The sequence below is a fragment of the Misgurnus anguillicaudatus genome, chromosome 5, assembly GCF_027580225.2.
Source record: "Misgurnus anguillicaudatus chromosome 5, ASM2758022v2, whole genome shotgun sequence".
Lineage (NCBI taxonomy): Eukaryota > Metazoa > Chordata > Actinopteri > Cypriniformes > Cobitidae > Misgurnus > Misgurnus anguillicaudatus.
In genome coordinates, this window is record NC_073341.2 from 41,115,251 (window position 1) to 41,132,583 (window position 17,333).

At 41.1% G+C, this 17,333-nt stretch overlaps 2 protein-coding genes across 4 annotated transcripts; both read right to left on the reverse strand.

Moving 5' to 3' along the window:
* Positions 1-711: 711 nt before the first annotated feature.
* On the reverse strand, positions 712-5,565 carry ubox5 (U-box domain containing 5). Its single transcript, XM_055167297.2, has 5 exons — positions 5,483-5,565; positions 4,214-4,276; positions 1,345-2,482; positions 1,081-1,239; positions 712-993 (listed from the first exon to the last, which is right to left on the reverse strand). The coding sequence occupies exons 2-5, from the start codon at positions 4,268-4,270 to the stop codon at positions 791-793; spliced, it is 1,557 nt and encodes a 518-aa protein (XP_055023272.2). The 5' UTR covers positions 4,271-4,276; positions 5,483-5,565; the 3' UTR covers positions 712-790.
* Positions 5,566-5,714: 149 nt separating this feature from the next.
* lzts3b (leucine zipper, putative tumor suppressor family member 3b) lies at positions 5,715-17,333 on the reverse strand. 3 transcript variants are annotated; one of them, XM_055167293.2, is made up of 6 exons: positions 17,193-17,333; positions 13,583-14,128; positions 12,500-13,042; positions 10,677-10,997; positions 10,108-10,338; positions 5,715-7,847 (listed from the first exon to the last, which is right to left on the reverse strand). In XM_055167293.2, exons 2-6 carry the CDS (start codon positions 14,051-14,053, stop codon positions 7,203-7,205), a joined length of 2,211 nt encoding a protein of 736 aa, XP_055023268.2. In that variant the 5' UTR covers positions 14,054-14,128; positions 17,193-17,333; the 3' UTR covers positions 5,715-7,202. The 3 variants fall into 3 exon arrangements, with proteins under 3 accessions (XP_055023268.2, XP_073724276.1, XP_055023269.2); XM_073868175.1 differs by lacking the exon at positions 17,193-17,333 and adding an exon at positions 16,935-17,024; XM_055167294.2 differs by lacking the exon at positions 17,193-17,333 and adding an exon at positions 16,854-16,988.

The window sequence follows — 17,333 nt, forward strand, 5'->3', positions numbered from 1 at the left end:
ACGCATTTTTTAATGTTCATATAAAAAAACACTGACACAGAAAACTGACATGTTTTTATGGTCTTGGTCTCGACTCCTAAAGGGCTCTGTCTCGACTCAGACTTGCTTCCTCAAAGATTCGGTCTTGACTGTATTTGAAAACCAACGGACTCGGTCTCAACCCTTCAAAGACTCGGTCTTGACTCGGCACAGGCAGTCTCGTCCCCATTGCTAGTTTCTACTTTGACGAGTGATGAGGTGGTATTACTTATAAAGTTGAATGAGTTAACTTATATTCATTTTATTTCATAAGAATACATTAGAAAATACATAGGAAATGACTTTTTATTTTAAAGTTAGATTTTTTGTCCATTTTGGCTTTATTTTAACAGTGAGTGAAGAGGAGACAGGAATTCGTACAGGGAGGAGAGAGAGAGATATTGGATCAGCAAATGACCACGAGCTGGGAATCAAACTCGGGTTGCTGAAAGCACCACATGTGGCAGCTCTGACCACTGAAAAGACTTTTAAAGCAAATTTGATCATACTTAGAAATTTAAGGTTTCAACTTTTTTTAAAGTGTGTGTATGCAGTAACAGAAAGAAGGTTTTAAGAGAAATCTGAAAAAAAAAACAGATGAATTTGTCTTAATATATATTACACAGAGATGACAAATATATATATGTATATAAAGTATGTACTGTAAGCATTGATAAAATGACAAAGGAAATAAAAAAACACATTTTAATAATAATTACAGACAAAATCTGTTTAGAAATAATTTAATACCAGACAAAGTGTTTATGATGATTTAATGATGTACGCGTGTGATGTCACTGCTGGAGGCAAACCTGCCACACGCCGGGCATTTAATCTTTAACCTCTGAGAATCAGTCAGACGTTTGTGTTGTAAACAGGGTCCACATATGAGATGTCCACAGGACAGAGAGTACGACAACACGCTCCAGGAATAAACACTTAATAAACATGAACAAAACAAACATTTCTGCTGCCCTGAAACACACACAAACACAAATGATTTACTTTAAAGGATTAAGGCATTGAGCATCAGGTTTTAAAGGTAAATATATTTCAAAGCACCTTCACAATTTCCACGCGTGCTGTCGTCAGACTGTGATGTACCGGCTGAAGTTTCTGGATCAGAGTTTGTTTTCCTCTGTGAGGTGAATGTAGGTAATCCATGAAGAGCTTCATTCAGAGCTTCATCTAAACTGTCTGCTAAACGCTGCTCATGAGACTCTGAAACACAACAGAAGACACACACAAACACACACACATCTCATTAAGAGTACAGACACAAACACTGAAGTGATAACTGTATTTAGATAAGTGTCACATTTAGACCTGTGGTGGTGTGTGACGCCGCTAAATCAACACTACTGGAGGGAGAACTTAGACTTTCATATTTTCTTTTACTGGAACGACACTGTGTTTGTCCTGAAGTAAAGACTGAATCTCCAGCACAGGTCACAGTTTGACATCTAACGTCTTTAGATTCTGAATCATTGTGATCTCTGCTGAAGTTTGCTGAGCTTCTGGCTTCTCCAGCGTTAGGAGATACGATAAGCCTGGACGACTGAGGTTTATTCATCGGTTTATTCCCGACTCCCGTGCATCCCGTCTGTAGCACCAGACGGTCGATGCGACTTTTAAGGGCGGTGTTGGGAAGAGGTTTAGAGTTTTGTGCAAAAGGAACGCCGGTAAACGGGTCGTTGGGCAGACGGCCCCACGTAGCTTCTCTCTTCTGATACTCTTCTAAGGTGCTGTTATCTATGACCATCCCACTGGGTAAAATCATCGGAAAAACCATGAGTTCCTGAGTCAGCGGATCCAGGAATTCCTCCGGGACCGGACTATCTGGGGAGATGTGATCTGGCTTGGGAGAAACTGTGGTAGGATCTAAGGATGAATGACGGTTTAACTTCAAACTATTTAGGTGTGCTTCCTGAAACTTCTCGACTTCAGAAGGTGAACAGCAGCGAGCAGGCAGAGCCCAAACAGCGAGCGACTTGATCCCGAGCGCAGTCGCGGCTCCGCTGTATGGAATACTGACACGGAGCTGCGCCACAGAGCCCAGAGACTGCGGCCCGCGGCTCCACAGATCCTGACGTTTAGCCTGCGCTGGCACCGGCGGTGGAGGATCCAGGAATGGCGCTCGAGGTTTAAAAGACGAGTGAAGGAAAGACACCTGCGTTTCATCTTGCAAATCACAACGAGCCACGAGCTTGAACTGGCCGACGTCTCGCTCCACCTGCGCAGGAGGATCAGAAGAGCTCAAGATCTCAAGCCTTCGAGAGCTCTTCCCTTGATCCGTGCGCCAGGGCCAAAGCTCGACGTCCACCCGACACAACTCCATCTTGACTCGGAAGCCCAGGGTGACGTGCAGCGGAGGCCGCAGGAAGTATTCCAGTCTGAAACCTCTCCGTCGTGTAACCGGATCTCCGGACAAAAGGTTGGTGACGTCATAGCCATCGGCACACAGCTGTAACAAAAAAACACATCAAGACGTTGTTCTGGGCAGAGAACATCGCAAGGTCAGTTCATACGTGCACCTACGCAACACTTTCATCTGTACAAGGAGAAAACAGAGACTCGCTTCAGAATATAACAAACACTTAAATATCACAGCAAGAAAAAGATTTCACTGCAAGATAATGAAAACACGCATTTAAAAAAGACATTTATTTTCTGTCTATTTATAAAATGGTTAGTTCTTAATTCTGATTGGTCAATAGCTTTATTTATGATCAAACACATCTATGACCACTGCACAGTCAAATTAGCACAGCACCCTTAGCAATGTAAAGATACAGTATGAAACAGAATCAGTCAGGGACTATTTTATCCAGCAGAAAGAAAACTTTTAGTTATTTTTTACTTTATAAATAAAGAGTTTGGTTTTAAATCAAGATAACTCAAATCGAAAAAAGCTTGTGCATTTCACTTAATATCAATTAAACTGCAGTTGTTTAGTTTTTTTAACCTTCATAACTAAACAAAATACAGCTAAGTAGCACAATAAAACACAATAAAAACATGATGACATCATAATAAACATGTTTTCACAAAAATAAAAGTAAAAAGTTATGTCGTTTTGGAACCAAACTCTTCATAAATGTTTTGCTTTAATATTTGTTTTGTGCTGTTTTATAAAAGCAATAAGGTACTGGAGGCCACCGGCGGGCAAATGATGCAAAGCTCATCAAAACATGTATTTAACCCATCATGTGTCTTGTGTCACGTGAAAGCGATAAGCAAATCAGCTTACTATCATCTCAGAAATATTGCCAGAATTAGTTGTTTTGTCTCAAGACAGGACTTAGAGAAACTTGTTCATGCTTTCATCACCAGCAGGGTGGATTACTGACTTATTATCTCTTTTATATATTGTTTTCTCATTTCTATGTAAAGCACAATAGATTCAAGAAGTCTATGATCCCAAGAGCTATTAGTTTTTTAAATGATTGAGTAAAACATACTGTATTATTATATGTTTTTTATGTTGTATGTAACTGCTGTGGTAAACCAAATGTCCCCACGGGGGGGACAAATAAAGCTAAACAAACAAACAAACAAACAAGCACTTTGAATGACTTCTGTGTATGAAATGTGCTATACAAATAAACTTGCCTTGCCCGTCATTTCAAAATATGTGTTTGGCACATGTAAACTATGTGCATCACGCGTCATGTCAAAATATGAGCCTGCTGCAGACGCAACTATAAAGGAGTTTATGATAAAAGAGATGCTGGTGTTTGATCTCAGGTGTAATAGTGTTAAATGAGCGATTCTTTTGTGAACGTGAGCGTTTATTTTATCACAAACCCCATTCGAAGCATCTGCAGCAGACACATATTTTGACATAACACATGATGCACATAGTTCACATGACTCACCGAACATATATTTTGAATTCCTGCCCATCTGAGTAAAAGTCACTGTCCGTCACTGGCACGCCCCTTCACGTAAAGCCTAACAACAACCTTCAGCTGTGACTTATTCATGATACTGCAAAGCCTTCACAGAGTAGTCCACCTTATTGCTTACTTTGAATGTGATTTATAATTGAACTTGACTTGAACAAAATATACAACTAAAACTTTTCTTAGAACTTCTGAACTACAAAAGCAAATGTGTCAGTAATTTAATTGTGCAGAATATATTTCTATAGTTTGGTATCGTTATGCACATCATTGTTGGTTTTGTGTTGTACCTTGTCACATTGAATTGTTGTGTGGAAATGTGTCTCACACAGGTTAACCACCATCATCTCCACCTTAGACAAACAAGATTGACAAAGATCAGCAATATTTCAACACAATGCTACAGACAATAAAAAAACTACTTATAAGCACCCTCAATACTTTACAAAAACATTTCCCAGCTGTTTCCCAGACTGGTTTTAGCTGTTTAAGCACGCTGGTTTTAGATGGGTTTTTAGCTGGTTAAGCTGGTCTTATCTGGTCAGGCTGGGAGACTAGCTGACCCACCAGCTTTGCCAGGGAGGGAGGAACATCTTAAACCAGCTAAGAACAGTCAACCAACTTAGCCAAGCTGGACAAACTTCTAGCCTAGTCAAGCTGGTTTAAGATGGTGAATGAGCTGGTCTCCAAGCCTGACCCCTAAAAAACAGCCTACTACACCAGTTTACCCAGTTAAAACCTGGCTGGTTGGGGTGGTGACAGTAAAAACACATTCTGTAATGTTTGTATATTAATATCTCTATATTGGCACATAATCATCACATTTGAATTCCGATGCTTTGATGTGTTTAACATCAGATATAGAGGTGTTAGTGAGACAGGGTCCTAACAGCCCAGTATAGTGATGGAGACACTACTGTCATAAAGCCCGTCCTTCAGATGAGATGTTAAACCTAAAGGTCCTGACTCTCTGTGGTCATAAAAAGTTACAGGATGTTTGTCGAAAAAGAGAAGGGTTGTGTTCCCCGGTATCCTGGCCAAATCTGCCCATTGGTCTACTAATCCTCCCATCATAAACTAATTGTCCTCTCCACTAATAAGCTGGTGTGTGTTCTGGTGCAATATGGCTGCTGTCACATCATTCAGGTGGATGCTGCACAACAATCATGGTGATGTTTGAGGAAAATCTTGTGTAAAGTGCTTTGAGTGCTGCAGAAAAACGCTATATAAATGTAACCAATTATTAATTATTTTTATTATTTAATCAATTTGTTTAATAAGGTATTCAATGACAATATCACGGCATTGTAATAAATACCATATAATTCGTGAATATGACATTATTTATATACAACATCAATATTTCGATCATGATGGTTAAAACGTCATGACTCTTTTGACTTCTTTGAAAACTGTGTGAGTTAATGTAATGCGCGTGATCATCTGTAACTAACACACACATCATCAACAACTATCAATCAGATTGTAACACAGAATAAAACATAATGAGACATTTATTAACATTTACATCTGAATTACAGAGAAGAAAACAAACTCACCACGTGAACGGAAACAGCAGCGCTGACACTTCCGGGATAAAGGAGGCGCGCGCCACCTGCTGGCGGAACACATTCAATTTTGTGATACATCTCAAAATAGGAATACATATAAATATAAATTAGAATATTTTTCTGAACTTTTCAGGATAAATAATCTTTGATTTTTTTTGTCAATACTGCGTCAACACGTGACGAGTTTTATAGAAAGTTACAGAATAAATGCAATGTTAAGTCGTTTCTCAATGAAAATGATTTATTTGTATCTGTACCGTGTGAACTTGCCTCTATGACAGTCATTACAGTAACATAAACATAAACATAAACATATGAACAATACAAATATAAAAACATAGCATTTCAACTCTAAATCAATAAATTACATCAGCAAATGAAAAGATACATCAGAACTACATCAGAAGAAATATGGTTTTGAAAATGATCAATACAGATTTGACGGAACATGTTTCAGAAAAACAAAACAAAGCTAAAACGCCAGCTTGGTTAATTCACAATAACCAGAACAATGAAATAACAATAATGATGGTCAGCTTTTTCAAAATAATCACACGCAATATCTTGTTATACTGGAAATAACAATTGTACATGAATACTCGTCATATATACAGGCAGTCTGTAAGTCACAATACTGCAGAACTACATCAGCACGCGCGCGCGTGCACGCACACACTTCCCTCTCTGAAGAACATCTAAAGAAACTTCTACAGTCCGTCAATGTGTCATCAGTTTCATTTCCAAAAAAGTCAAAAACTGACCCCAAAAGAAAAGAGGATTTTAGTTTGATGAGACTCTCGTGACCTCTGCTGTTCAGGTTTAGTTACTGCAGTTACTAGCAGTCATCTGAAGAATTTATGCTTCTCTCTTCCTTTAAAACTCAAATACAATCCACCTTTAATACAGAGCAGATCCACACCACACTGATGATGATTATTATTCATATTAATAAAAGTCTTTGTCTTCACATCACTGATATGTGTTCAGAGCTCATTAAAAAATGAAAATTCTGTCATCATTTTCTCATCCTCATGTTGTTCCAAACCTACATGAATTTCTTTAATCCGATAAACACAAAAGAAGATATTTTGAGAAATGATGTAAGCATTGACTTTATCATATTTGTTTTTCCTACTATGGAAGTTAATGGTCACTATCTGCTGTGTGCTTACCATCATTTATCACAATATCTTCTTTTGTGTTCATCAGATAAAATACACCCATTCAGGTCCAGAACAACATGAGGATGAGAAAATTACAGAGTTTTATTTTTGGGGTGAACTATCCCTTTAACCCTCTATGGTACAAATCACATCTAACTTACGGATGAAGCATCAATCATCCTTATATTGTGTTTCTCATGCACAAACTATTATCATCTTTATTGTAAATATGACTTTAGTTATAATGCTGAGCCATAAAACAGATCAATGATCAACATCAGTGATCAAAAATCCAGGAATCTGTGTTAACAATTAAATGTCATGTGACTAATAGTCAACACGTTCATTGTTGAATTACAATAAGATGAAGCACTGTACCATAGAGGGTTAACAGGTGTGTTTCTGTATCTCAGAGAGGGTCGGGTCTTCATTTAAAGCTGCATTTCTCTCTTTCTCAAACACAAAATCTCTGCAGCTGTGTCTGAAATCCTGAACAATGTGCAATGTCATTTAAACATCGATTGTCTCTGATCAATTGAACGCGTCTAAATCTCCGTGGACTCGATCCGCTCCAAACGAGAAGGTACGGGCCACGGAGGAGCGAGCTGGTGCATCACCGGTGCTTTGGGATCTTCCACGTCCGCCGGGGAAAGCGCGGGGGTCATCGGAACGGGAACGGTGAGAGTGATGGGCGGGGGGGAGCCGGGCGTTGTGGGGATTTTAGCTCCGAGCTGCCCCACCCGCTCCTCCAGCGCCTGGTTCCTCTGCAGCGTTTCCACGTAGCTGAGCTGCAGCTGGGCCTGATACTTCAACACTCGCTCTTTCTCACCCTGCCAGGTGTGGCGCTCGTGAGCGAAGGTGAGCGCCTGCCGCTCCCTCTGCTGTCTCTCCAGGTGCAGCTCCCCCTGCAGACGCTCCAGCTGTCTGCGCAGCTCGCCCGCCTCCTGCCGCTGCGCTTTGGCCTCGTCGCTCTGAAGACTGAGGAGGGCGTCCACGGTGACGCTGAGGGGAGCGAGTCCGGTCAGGGCCTCGGGCGTTCGGGGCGAGTGCAGGCCGGCCCAGGGTAAACTGCTGCTGCCGCTCAGAGCCGTCGCGCTGCGTTCACTTCTGCAGCTGAGTTCGTTGAGAGCGCGTTTCAGACCCAGAACCTCCGCCTCGAACACAACCACCTTATCCCGCAACATCGACACCTGAAAATTATGACAGTAAAACATTTCTGTCATACTTCTTTAGTTTACATATTGACAACAGCCAATCACATCTGTTACCCTAGAGTCATTATTAACCACACTTTTGAGCAACAACAACATTTTGTTGTTTTATAAATAGATCCTTTTACAGGTCACGTGATCAATTAGCCTGCGCGCGCATCTTGGCAACAGAAGTGGTTTTATTCCCCAGTGGTTCTAACCTGGTAGCAACTCAGAAAGTTTATTAAAATGGTTTCCCAGCATCAAAATGTCTGGTTGTTGTGTTTGGTTGCACTAATATAATATATTAATATACGTATATATGGATCTGGCAACTTTATATTTGGCCTTCAGCTAACGTCTTCTATCCACTCCACTATAGTACACGGATCTGGTAACTGTGTTGAAAAAGTTGATAAGTCAACTTATTAAAATAACTTTCTCTGTCTGTGTTGCTTCACTGCTGATTCTTGCCGTACTTCTGTTGCCAAACTGCGCACGCATACGCTGCCACGTCATCATTGTGTACAAACATTCAAAGGGTCTATAGATTCTGCTCATGGAAGGATGTAAAGATGAAACGTATGAAAAGCAATCGCTGAAGAAACAAACAGAATTTTAAACTCATCAGATCACATAATTTAATGGAAAATGAATAGAAAAGATGGATCTGTCTAAAGAAATATGAAGTAAACATGTAACAGTACAACTAGATGTGTAGATATTTAGGATTTATATTCAGTCAGTGAAGCACTGTCATCACAAACACACGAGAGCAGACCTGAATGAATGTGTTTGTCTCACGTTATTGCTAAAATTGGTTGATGCTGGACAGAGGTTTTTGAGCTGTGACACTGGCACGGTTAAATGGTAATGACGTGATAATATTAATTGTTGGACAATTTTATCACGGTTAACTGTATTAAACCGATAATCGTTGGATCTCTAGAAAGATGTCATTAATAGGCGTGTAAAAATACATCTATATGGATCAATACATTGATTCAATTTCTAACGAAATGATGCATCAATGCTGCACATAAAATATCGATATGAGGTACCTTTATTTTGACACTCTCCTCATTACTTGACATAACGTCCATCGACGCATTTCTGCCAAAGCGCACATTTGTCTTTATTTTGGTGTGTTAGTGTAAGCAAGTGAATGCAATGCAGCACGAAAGCCTTTGTAGCAGCAAAAGCACAGTGAAAGAGACAGAAGACATTGTGACTGCTATAGGACACAAAACATGCGTTTGGAAATATTTTGTATTAAGAAAATAGACTGGACAGATTGGCAGAAAAACTTTGCCAGCAGCAGCTGAAACACTAAAGACTCTGACTGTTGCCATCATAAGCTTGATTTTATCTGACATTTATTCCCTCATTATTTATTTTTCTTTATTTACAAAAGTGTATTTTTTTCTTAGTTTGTTGTTGTAAATGTCCCAATTGGGACCGAGATTCTGCATTTTTAAAGAGTTCAGTTAAACGTTCATGTCATATATTTGCATTAGGGTTAGGATCAGTGGCGGCTCGTGACTGCTCATCCGAGGATGCGCTAATTTGAAAATAAATGTTCGGATTGTCACGTGTGGTGGCCCCTTTTCCAAAACATGTGTCCTGCATGATGAGAGATCACGTGTTTTGTCAAAATAAGTGCCTGCTGCACACGCATCAAAACCGTTTATGATAAAAGAGATGTCACTTTCACGAAACACACACAACACTTCCTTAACACTAAACTCTGATTACACATGAGATTATGTGAGTATCTGGTCAACGCGAGTGTCTCTTTTATCATAAACCCTTTAGATGCGTCTGCAGCAGGCACTTATTTGAACACATATTTTGAAATTACGAACCACACACATGACAAGCTACATACATGTTGTGACGAACTTTGCATTGAGCGCCCTCAAAAAAAGAAGTCACCAGCCGCCACTGGTTAGGATGTAACATAAAATTAAAGAATCTGCAAATTAATCGAATCAAAGAAATGTTTTATGTATTGCAAATATCGCATCGCTGGCGGAGATGACAGGTACTGTATTGTATCAACACTGCTGGTGTATATATGGGGACCACCAGGTCTGGTGTTACTCATATAAACACCAGCAGTGTTGATTTAACACTTGTGTAGTGTTAGGTGTGAATGAAAGGCAGGTGTTTGTGTTAATGCAGGGTTTGATCTGAAGTCTGCAGAATGTTTGACCTCCTAAATCAAGACGTAATAGTAAGGTAATAGAGAAGTGTGCACCTCATTTAGTGTTATTTTGAGATCTCCCTCACATCTCTCCAGCTCTCGGCTCTTCTTGGTGTAAGAGTCCTTCAGGCTGTGCATGATCTCCTCACGTTCCTTCAGTTGGGCGTTGAGTTCCTTCAGCTGACCTCTGAGAGCCACCATCTCACCCGCTCGCTGTGTCACCTCATTCTGACTCTCCCTTAACTGCTGCTTGAGCAGAGAAATCTCACCGGCCTTCTGACATAACTACAGAAGAAACAGCATTCAATAACTCAATAACACACATCTCTCTCCTCTCATGATGTGTTAGACCTGAGCTTCTGGTTTAATGACATTTTATAAAAGAAATTAATTTATCATAAATTTTGTATATTTAAATCTAAAAAATAAGGCTACTAACCGACAGCACTATATTGAATAATTAAACATGTTTTGTTTAATCCAAATTTGAAGTTTTGGAATGTTTTATGTCATACATTTTCTTTGGTGGGGCTATATAAAGGGATACACCGTACAGAAGGGAGGCCACACGCTAAAAAGTTTGAGAATCACTGTGTTAGATTATAAGGTTTTGCTCCTCACACCTCCCACTTGGTCTCCTCCAGTCTGGGCAGAATATCCGCCTGCTCTTTACGGTAATCCAAGCACTTTCTCTCCAGCTCTTCTCTCTGGGCGAGCAGGGCGCTGATCTCCTCCTGTAGACGACCCTTGTCCTGCTGTAATCGGGCGACGTGGGCCTGCAGTGCCTGCTGTGTGCGTTGAGCCCGACGGGTCACCTGCTGCAGACGCCCGGCGTAATTCTGTCTCAGTTCCTCCATCTCGCGCTCCCACACTCGCTGTTTCTCATCGAACACCTGAACGATGGCCGCCTCGCTTTGATCCAGGTTACGCCTCATGTGAAGGACCTGCAGAAGACAGAGACACTGAAATGAAACACTTTAGATCACAATGTAAACTGAACGTGAAGTAAAGGTAAATATCGATGTGAAAGAATTAGAGAAAGAGTTCATCTGGTTACAAACTTTTACTTTTCACCTTAAGTAGACGAGAGATGAAAGCTACACAGAGGCTGCGTACAAATACCCACACTTGCGGTCTTGGCCACTCGAGTACGATTGCAGTCGACAGGTTAGCAAGACTTTCTCATGTCTTAAAACTGGCAAAGTCCAGTGCCCTTAACCTACCCACACTGATCGATATTTAAGGCTAAGCGTATCCCATCATGCATCATGTTCTGGATGTACAGTACAGGCCAAAAGTTTGGACACACTTGACTAAAATGTTAACTATAATCTTAAAAATAATTTAAACTGAAGGTGTATGGTTAAATGCTTAAAATTACTTTTGTAGACAAAAATATACCCGTGCCAAACAGATTAATTTTTGTTATTAGAAAACTAAAATTTTATTTTAAAATATTATTTTTGAAATAGATGACTTACACTGAATATTAAAGAAAAAGCAGCCAATAAGAGCCCAGATTAAATATAACTCGTTCTACACTCTTTAAAATTCATCCTAAATTAAACATTTAAGAAGCTTCTTGAAAAAATGACAGGCATATGGTTCAGCAATTTCTAAGCAAAGGCTGACTGCACTTAAAATAATAAAATATAACAGAGTTTTGGTTTATTTTGAGGCTTTTAGTCACCAACATAATTTCCAAAGTTGCATTTGTGTTATGCCATGAGTTTATTATTATTATGTTATATGGAAAAATGTATAAATAAAGAACGAGTGAGTGTGTCCAAACATTTGTCCTGTACTGTATATCATGAGACTTTCACCCTGACCTCGCAAGATGTTGTTAGATGTAAGTTAATAAATGGATATTACATATTATGTTGGTAGTAAAATGGAAAGTGTTGACATTTCATTGGTGCAAAGATTGTTATGTATTTTGTAAAACATCTGCAACGGCTTTTATCACATAATTAAAAACAACATTAATTGTGTGGTTTATTTAGGGACTACTAAACTATAAACTTTAATAAAGCTGCATGCATTTAGTTTTTTACAGGTGCAAAGAATTCTGCTTCTGAACATTTCAGATAAGTGTAGATAATAATCTTAAATTCAACAAATGTTCATTTCAGTGTTTATGTGTTCATTTTAATTAAAGGAAAACTTAAAAATGTTAAATATAAATTAAAAGCAAATAAAAAACAAATATGTTTTAGTGCCACTTGCTGCCACTACCTGGTTTGATATTTTTACGCTTGCTAAGTAAGTGAGTCCCATCAGGTGAATAATTTTACATCCACGCTTGGGATCTTCACGTGCACTAGAACACTTGGGCAAAATACCGGAAATATGTCATGTAAGTGGTCAAGTGGTCAAGTGCAAAGACCACACGTGTGGGTATTTGGACACAGCTATACTCTATCAATGCAAACTGTATAGTCACCTCTTGTTCCTTCTCCCAAAGTCGATCCTCCAGGTCCTGGATGATGTCATCAGTGGAGGGGGACGGCTGGACGCCGGCACACTTGTCTTTAAGATGACAAAGTCTCTGATACGACAAAGAGCTTTTTCCAGACGACGACTGGCAGCTGTCAGAGACACTCCGACCGTTCTGATAGTTGGGTTTGTCCACTGTGTCCAGTGGAGCGCCTGCGGTTCCCAGTCTGTTGATGTGACTGGTGGAAGCGCTCAGCGGGCCGAGAGCTTGAGGCGGCCCGTAGCCCAGACTCGGGCCCGAGTAGGTGGGCAGGCTGGTTAGGGAGTTCCTCCCGGAGTCGGACATGCCGCCCTGGCCGTCGTTTCCACCTGAAGGGTCTCGATCTGGGCTGTCTTGCTCACAAAGGGACTGTGGGGCGTCAGAACCTCCACCAGACCCAGCAGAACATCCTCCTCCTCCTCCAGATTGTCCAACCAGGTTCTGCATAGAGTGAAAGCTCTTGGGCACCACAGGTTTAAAGGCAGACGGTCGTACTAGTGCAGAATTGTTCTGAAAATGAACACAAGGAAAACTCTTTTACAAAAATCTAGCAGTCGATCCAAACAGTGAGACAAAACTGCAAAATAGACTTGAAAGAAATCCAATTAAAGATGTCATACCGAACCATCTTCATCTACATCTACATCTGAGGACGTTTACATTGCATGCATTTGTCAGATGAAAGCGATCAAGCAGTCAAGCTTTAGGTTTTATCAGGATCTGCGTTCCCTGTCATTTGAACCCACAATCTTTGAGCTGCTAACACTTAGGGTTGCAAAATTCTGTGAATTTTAAATGCTGAAACTTTCCATGGGAATTAACGGAAATATATGGGAATTAACGGTTAACATTTAAAGTTAACAATTAAGTTTCACATTTAAAATATTATTTCCCATATAAATGAATTTAATTCCCCAGATTCAATTCCCATGGAAAGTTTCTTGAAATTTTACAGAAACTTTCCGCCCCTTTGCAACCCTACTAACACTACAGCAACACTACAGTTTATTATAGGATGACAATAGTGACATCAGTTTGACTTCTTCATACCTGCTCAAGTTTTCCAGACACAGTTAATATCTTGGGTGGTGTGCGACTGTCTCTCTTAGTCATGTTTCCATCTCTGCCCTTCACCGGTGCTGCAGAATCCTGGTTCTTCTCAGCACCGTGGCCCACGACGTTACCGCAGGCGTCCAGTGACACCACCGCTCCGGTTCTGTGTCCGTCTCTGCGGCCCGTGACGTTACCCCCTGGCCCGTTCCCGTTGGTGGGGACCACCCGCTCCATATGAGAGGAGGTGCTGTTGATCTGTGCTCGATCCGTGGTGGTGCTGCTCCCTCCTCGCTCATCGCTGGAGCCCTCCGAGGCGGAGGGCGGCGCGTGGAGACGCTCGGCGCTGAAGCTGCGGTCGGAGGGGCCGCGCCGAGAAAGAGGCGGGCCACGAGGGAGGGTGGTTCGAGTGCCCACGCTCTTCATGGCGAACTCCTGCTCTCCGGCCACCCCGCTGCCCACGCTGCCCATGCTGGGGTAACTGAGCGTCACTCAACCCCGCAACCCTCCGCATGGGCCATCACATCTGTCTGGATGCCTCGAACACTACAGCAAGAGAGGGAAAACATTTAACTTTTGTTCAGTTAGAAGACCACCTGTTTGCTCCAATGAGGAATTCTGCAAGAGAAAAAAACTGACTGAACCACGAGTATTTACAAAGTAGCTTGAAAAAGTATAGGAGCCAGAGCAGATGCTGTGAGATGACATAAAGAGATTCTGGGAAATGTGAGATCTGTGTATATTTAGCATTCCTGTTGATGCCATAGATACAGATGCTATATGATTACACAAAGAGTTGCATCCTCATGACCAGTCAATGAATCAGGGCTACAGATAACACACCCAGCCCTCAAATCACATCTACCCTCACATCACATATGCCCCTTACATCACATCAGCCCTCAAATCACATCTACCCTTAAATCACATTTGCCCTCAAATTACATTTGCCGTCAAACCACATTACATTTGCCCTCACATCACATTTGCCCTCAAATCACATTTGCCCTCAAATCACTTTTATCCTCAAATCACATTTACCCTCGCATCACATTAGCCCTCACATCACATTAGCCCTCAAATCACATTTGCCCTCAAACCACATTACATTAGCCCTCACTTCACATTTGCCCTCAAATCACATTTGCCCTCAAATCACTTTTATCCTCAAATCACATTTACCCTCGCATCACCTTAGCCCTCACATTACATTAGCCCTCACATCACATTTGCCCTCAAATCACATTTGCCCTCAAATCACTTTTATCCTCAAATCACATTTACCCTCGCATCACATTAGCCCTAACATCACATTAGCCCTCACATCACATTTACCCTCAAATCACATTTACCCTCGCATCACATTAGCCCTCACATCACATTAGCCCTCGCATCACATTTAACCTCGCATCACATTAGCCCTCACATCACATTTATCCTCAAATCACATTTACCCTCACATCACATTTGCCCTCACATCACATTTGCCCTCACATCACATTTGCCCTCACATCACATCAGCCCTCACATCACATCAGCCCTCGCATCACATTTACCCTCAAATCACATTTATCCTCAAATCACATCACCCTCGCATCACATTTGCTCTCACATCACATTTGCCCTCGCATCACATTTGCCCTCGCATCACATTTGCCCTCGCATCACATTTCCCCTCGCATCACATCAGCCTCACATCACATTACACTAGCCCTCACATTACATATCCCTCACATCACCCTCCCATCACAATATATTAGCTCTCACATCATATCTGCACTCACATCACATCTGCCCTTGCATCACATCACCCTCACTGCCTTACATCATATCTGCCCCTTACATCACATCTGCCCCTCACATCACATCTGCCCCTCACATCACATCTGCCCTCACATCAGCTTCACATCACATTAGCCCTCACATCACATCTGCCCTCACCTCACATCACATTACATTATATTAGCCCTCACATCACATCTGCTCCTTACATTCATTTCAATTTATTTCATTTAGCAGAAAAATGTTCTTCTTTAAAAAGTTATAAAAGATGTATAAAGAATAATTTTATTGCTATTTTGTAATTGTGTTTTTGTTTATTGAGGTTTTATGTATTTTATCTACTCTAAATAGTTTTTGATGTTTATTATTATTATTCTTTTTTAATTTTATATTTTGTTTAGTTTTGTTGTTGTTTTGTTTAGGTGGAGGCTTTAAATAAGCCCTTTGGGTTTTTTGCCTCTCCCTGCACAATATATGGATTGTATTTTGTTTTTATTTTTGTATCTGTGCAAATAAACCAAATAAACCAAATAAACCAAATAAACATTACATTTGCCCTTGCATCACATTTGCCCTCACATTACATCTGCCCTAGAATCACATTTCAATAGCCATCACATCACCCTCACATCACCTCTGCTCTGACATCACATTTTCCCACACATCACAATTTGCCCTCACATCACATTACATTAGGCCTCACATCACATCTGTCCCTTACATCGCATCTGCCCCAACTTCACATTACATTATATTAACCCTCACATCACATCTGCTCCTTACATTACATTTGCCCTCGCATCACATCTGCCCTCATATTACATTACATTGGCCATCACATTACAATAGCACCCTCACATCACATCTGCCCTTTCATCACATCTGCCCTCGCATAGCATTACATTAGCCCTCACATCACATCTGTCCCTTACATCACATCTGCCCTCACATCACATTATATTACATTGGCTTTCACATCACATCTGCCCTCACATCACATTAAATTATATTAAAACTCACATCACATCTGCTCCTTACATTACATTTGCCCTCGCATCACATAACATTACAGTAGCCCTAACACATCACATCTGCCCTCACATTACATTGGCCCTCACATCACATTACAATAGCCATCACCCTCACATCACATCTGCCCTCGTATCACATAACATTACAGTAGCCCTAACACATCACATCTGTCCTCACACCACATTACATTACATTAGCCCTCACACATCACATCTGCTCTCACATCACATTTGCCCTCACATCACCCTCACATCACATTACATTAGCCCTCAAAACTAATCTGTCCCTCACATCACATCTGCCCTCGCATCACATTACATTAGCCCTCACATCACCTCTGCCCTCACCTCACATTATATTACATTAGCCCTCACATCACAAAAGCCTGCTCTCCATTTTCTGCTCACTGACAACATCAGAGGCAAAACCTCCAGATATCACACAAACAAAGACGCACCGTGAAGATGGAAACCAAATCCTCATTCTCAATATCACTGCACTACATCACGCGCATCTACCGCATTTTACACTGTTTTACCTCCAGCAGTCGAGTGAGTCGCAGGAGTAGCATCTCTCTCTCTCTCTCTCTCTCTCTCTCTCTCTCTCCCCCCATCTCTCTCTATCTTTCGTCATCTTTCTCTCTGTTTCTCTCCCTCTCTCTCTCTTTTCTTCGGTCTGTTTTTAAGCAGCGGTCGTCAAATGTCGACACCTTTTTGACAGCACTGTCGTTTCGCGCATGGAAATCAGAGCGTTTGATAAGACTGACGCTTTGAAGCGTCCGCTCCAATATACTCACTGCTTGAAGCGCGAGCACTGACGCGCGTCACACATCGACGGCGTTCATTCAGCGAGCCGGTTCCGTCGCGTCCACAGCGGGTCCATATAAACCGAACGGTCTCTGTGTGAGCTGATGATGATGATGAAGATGATGATAGTC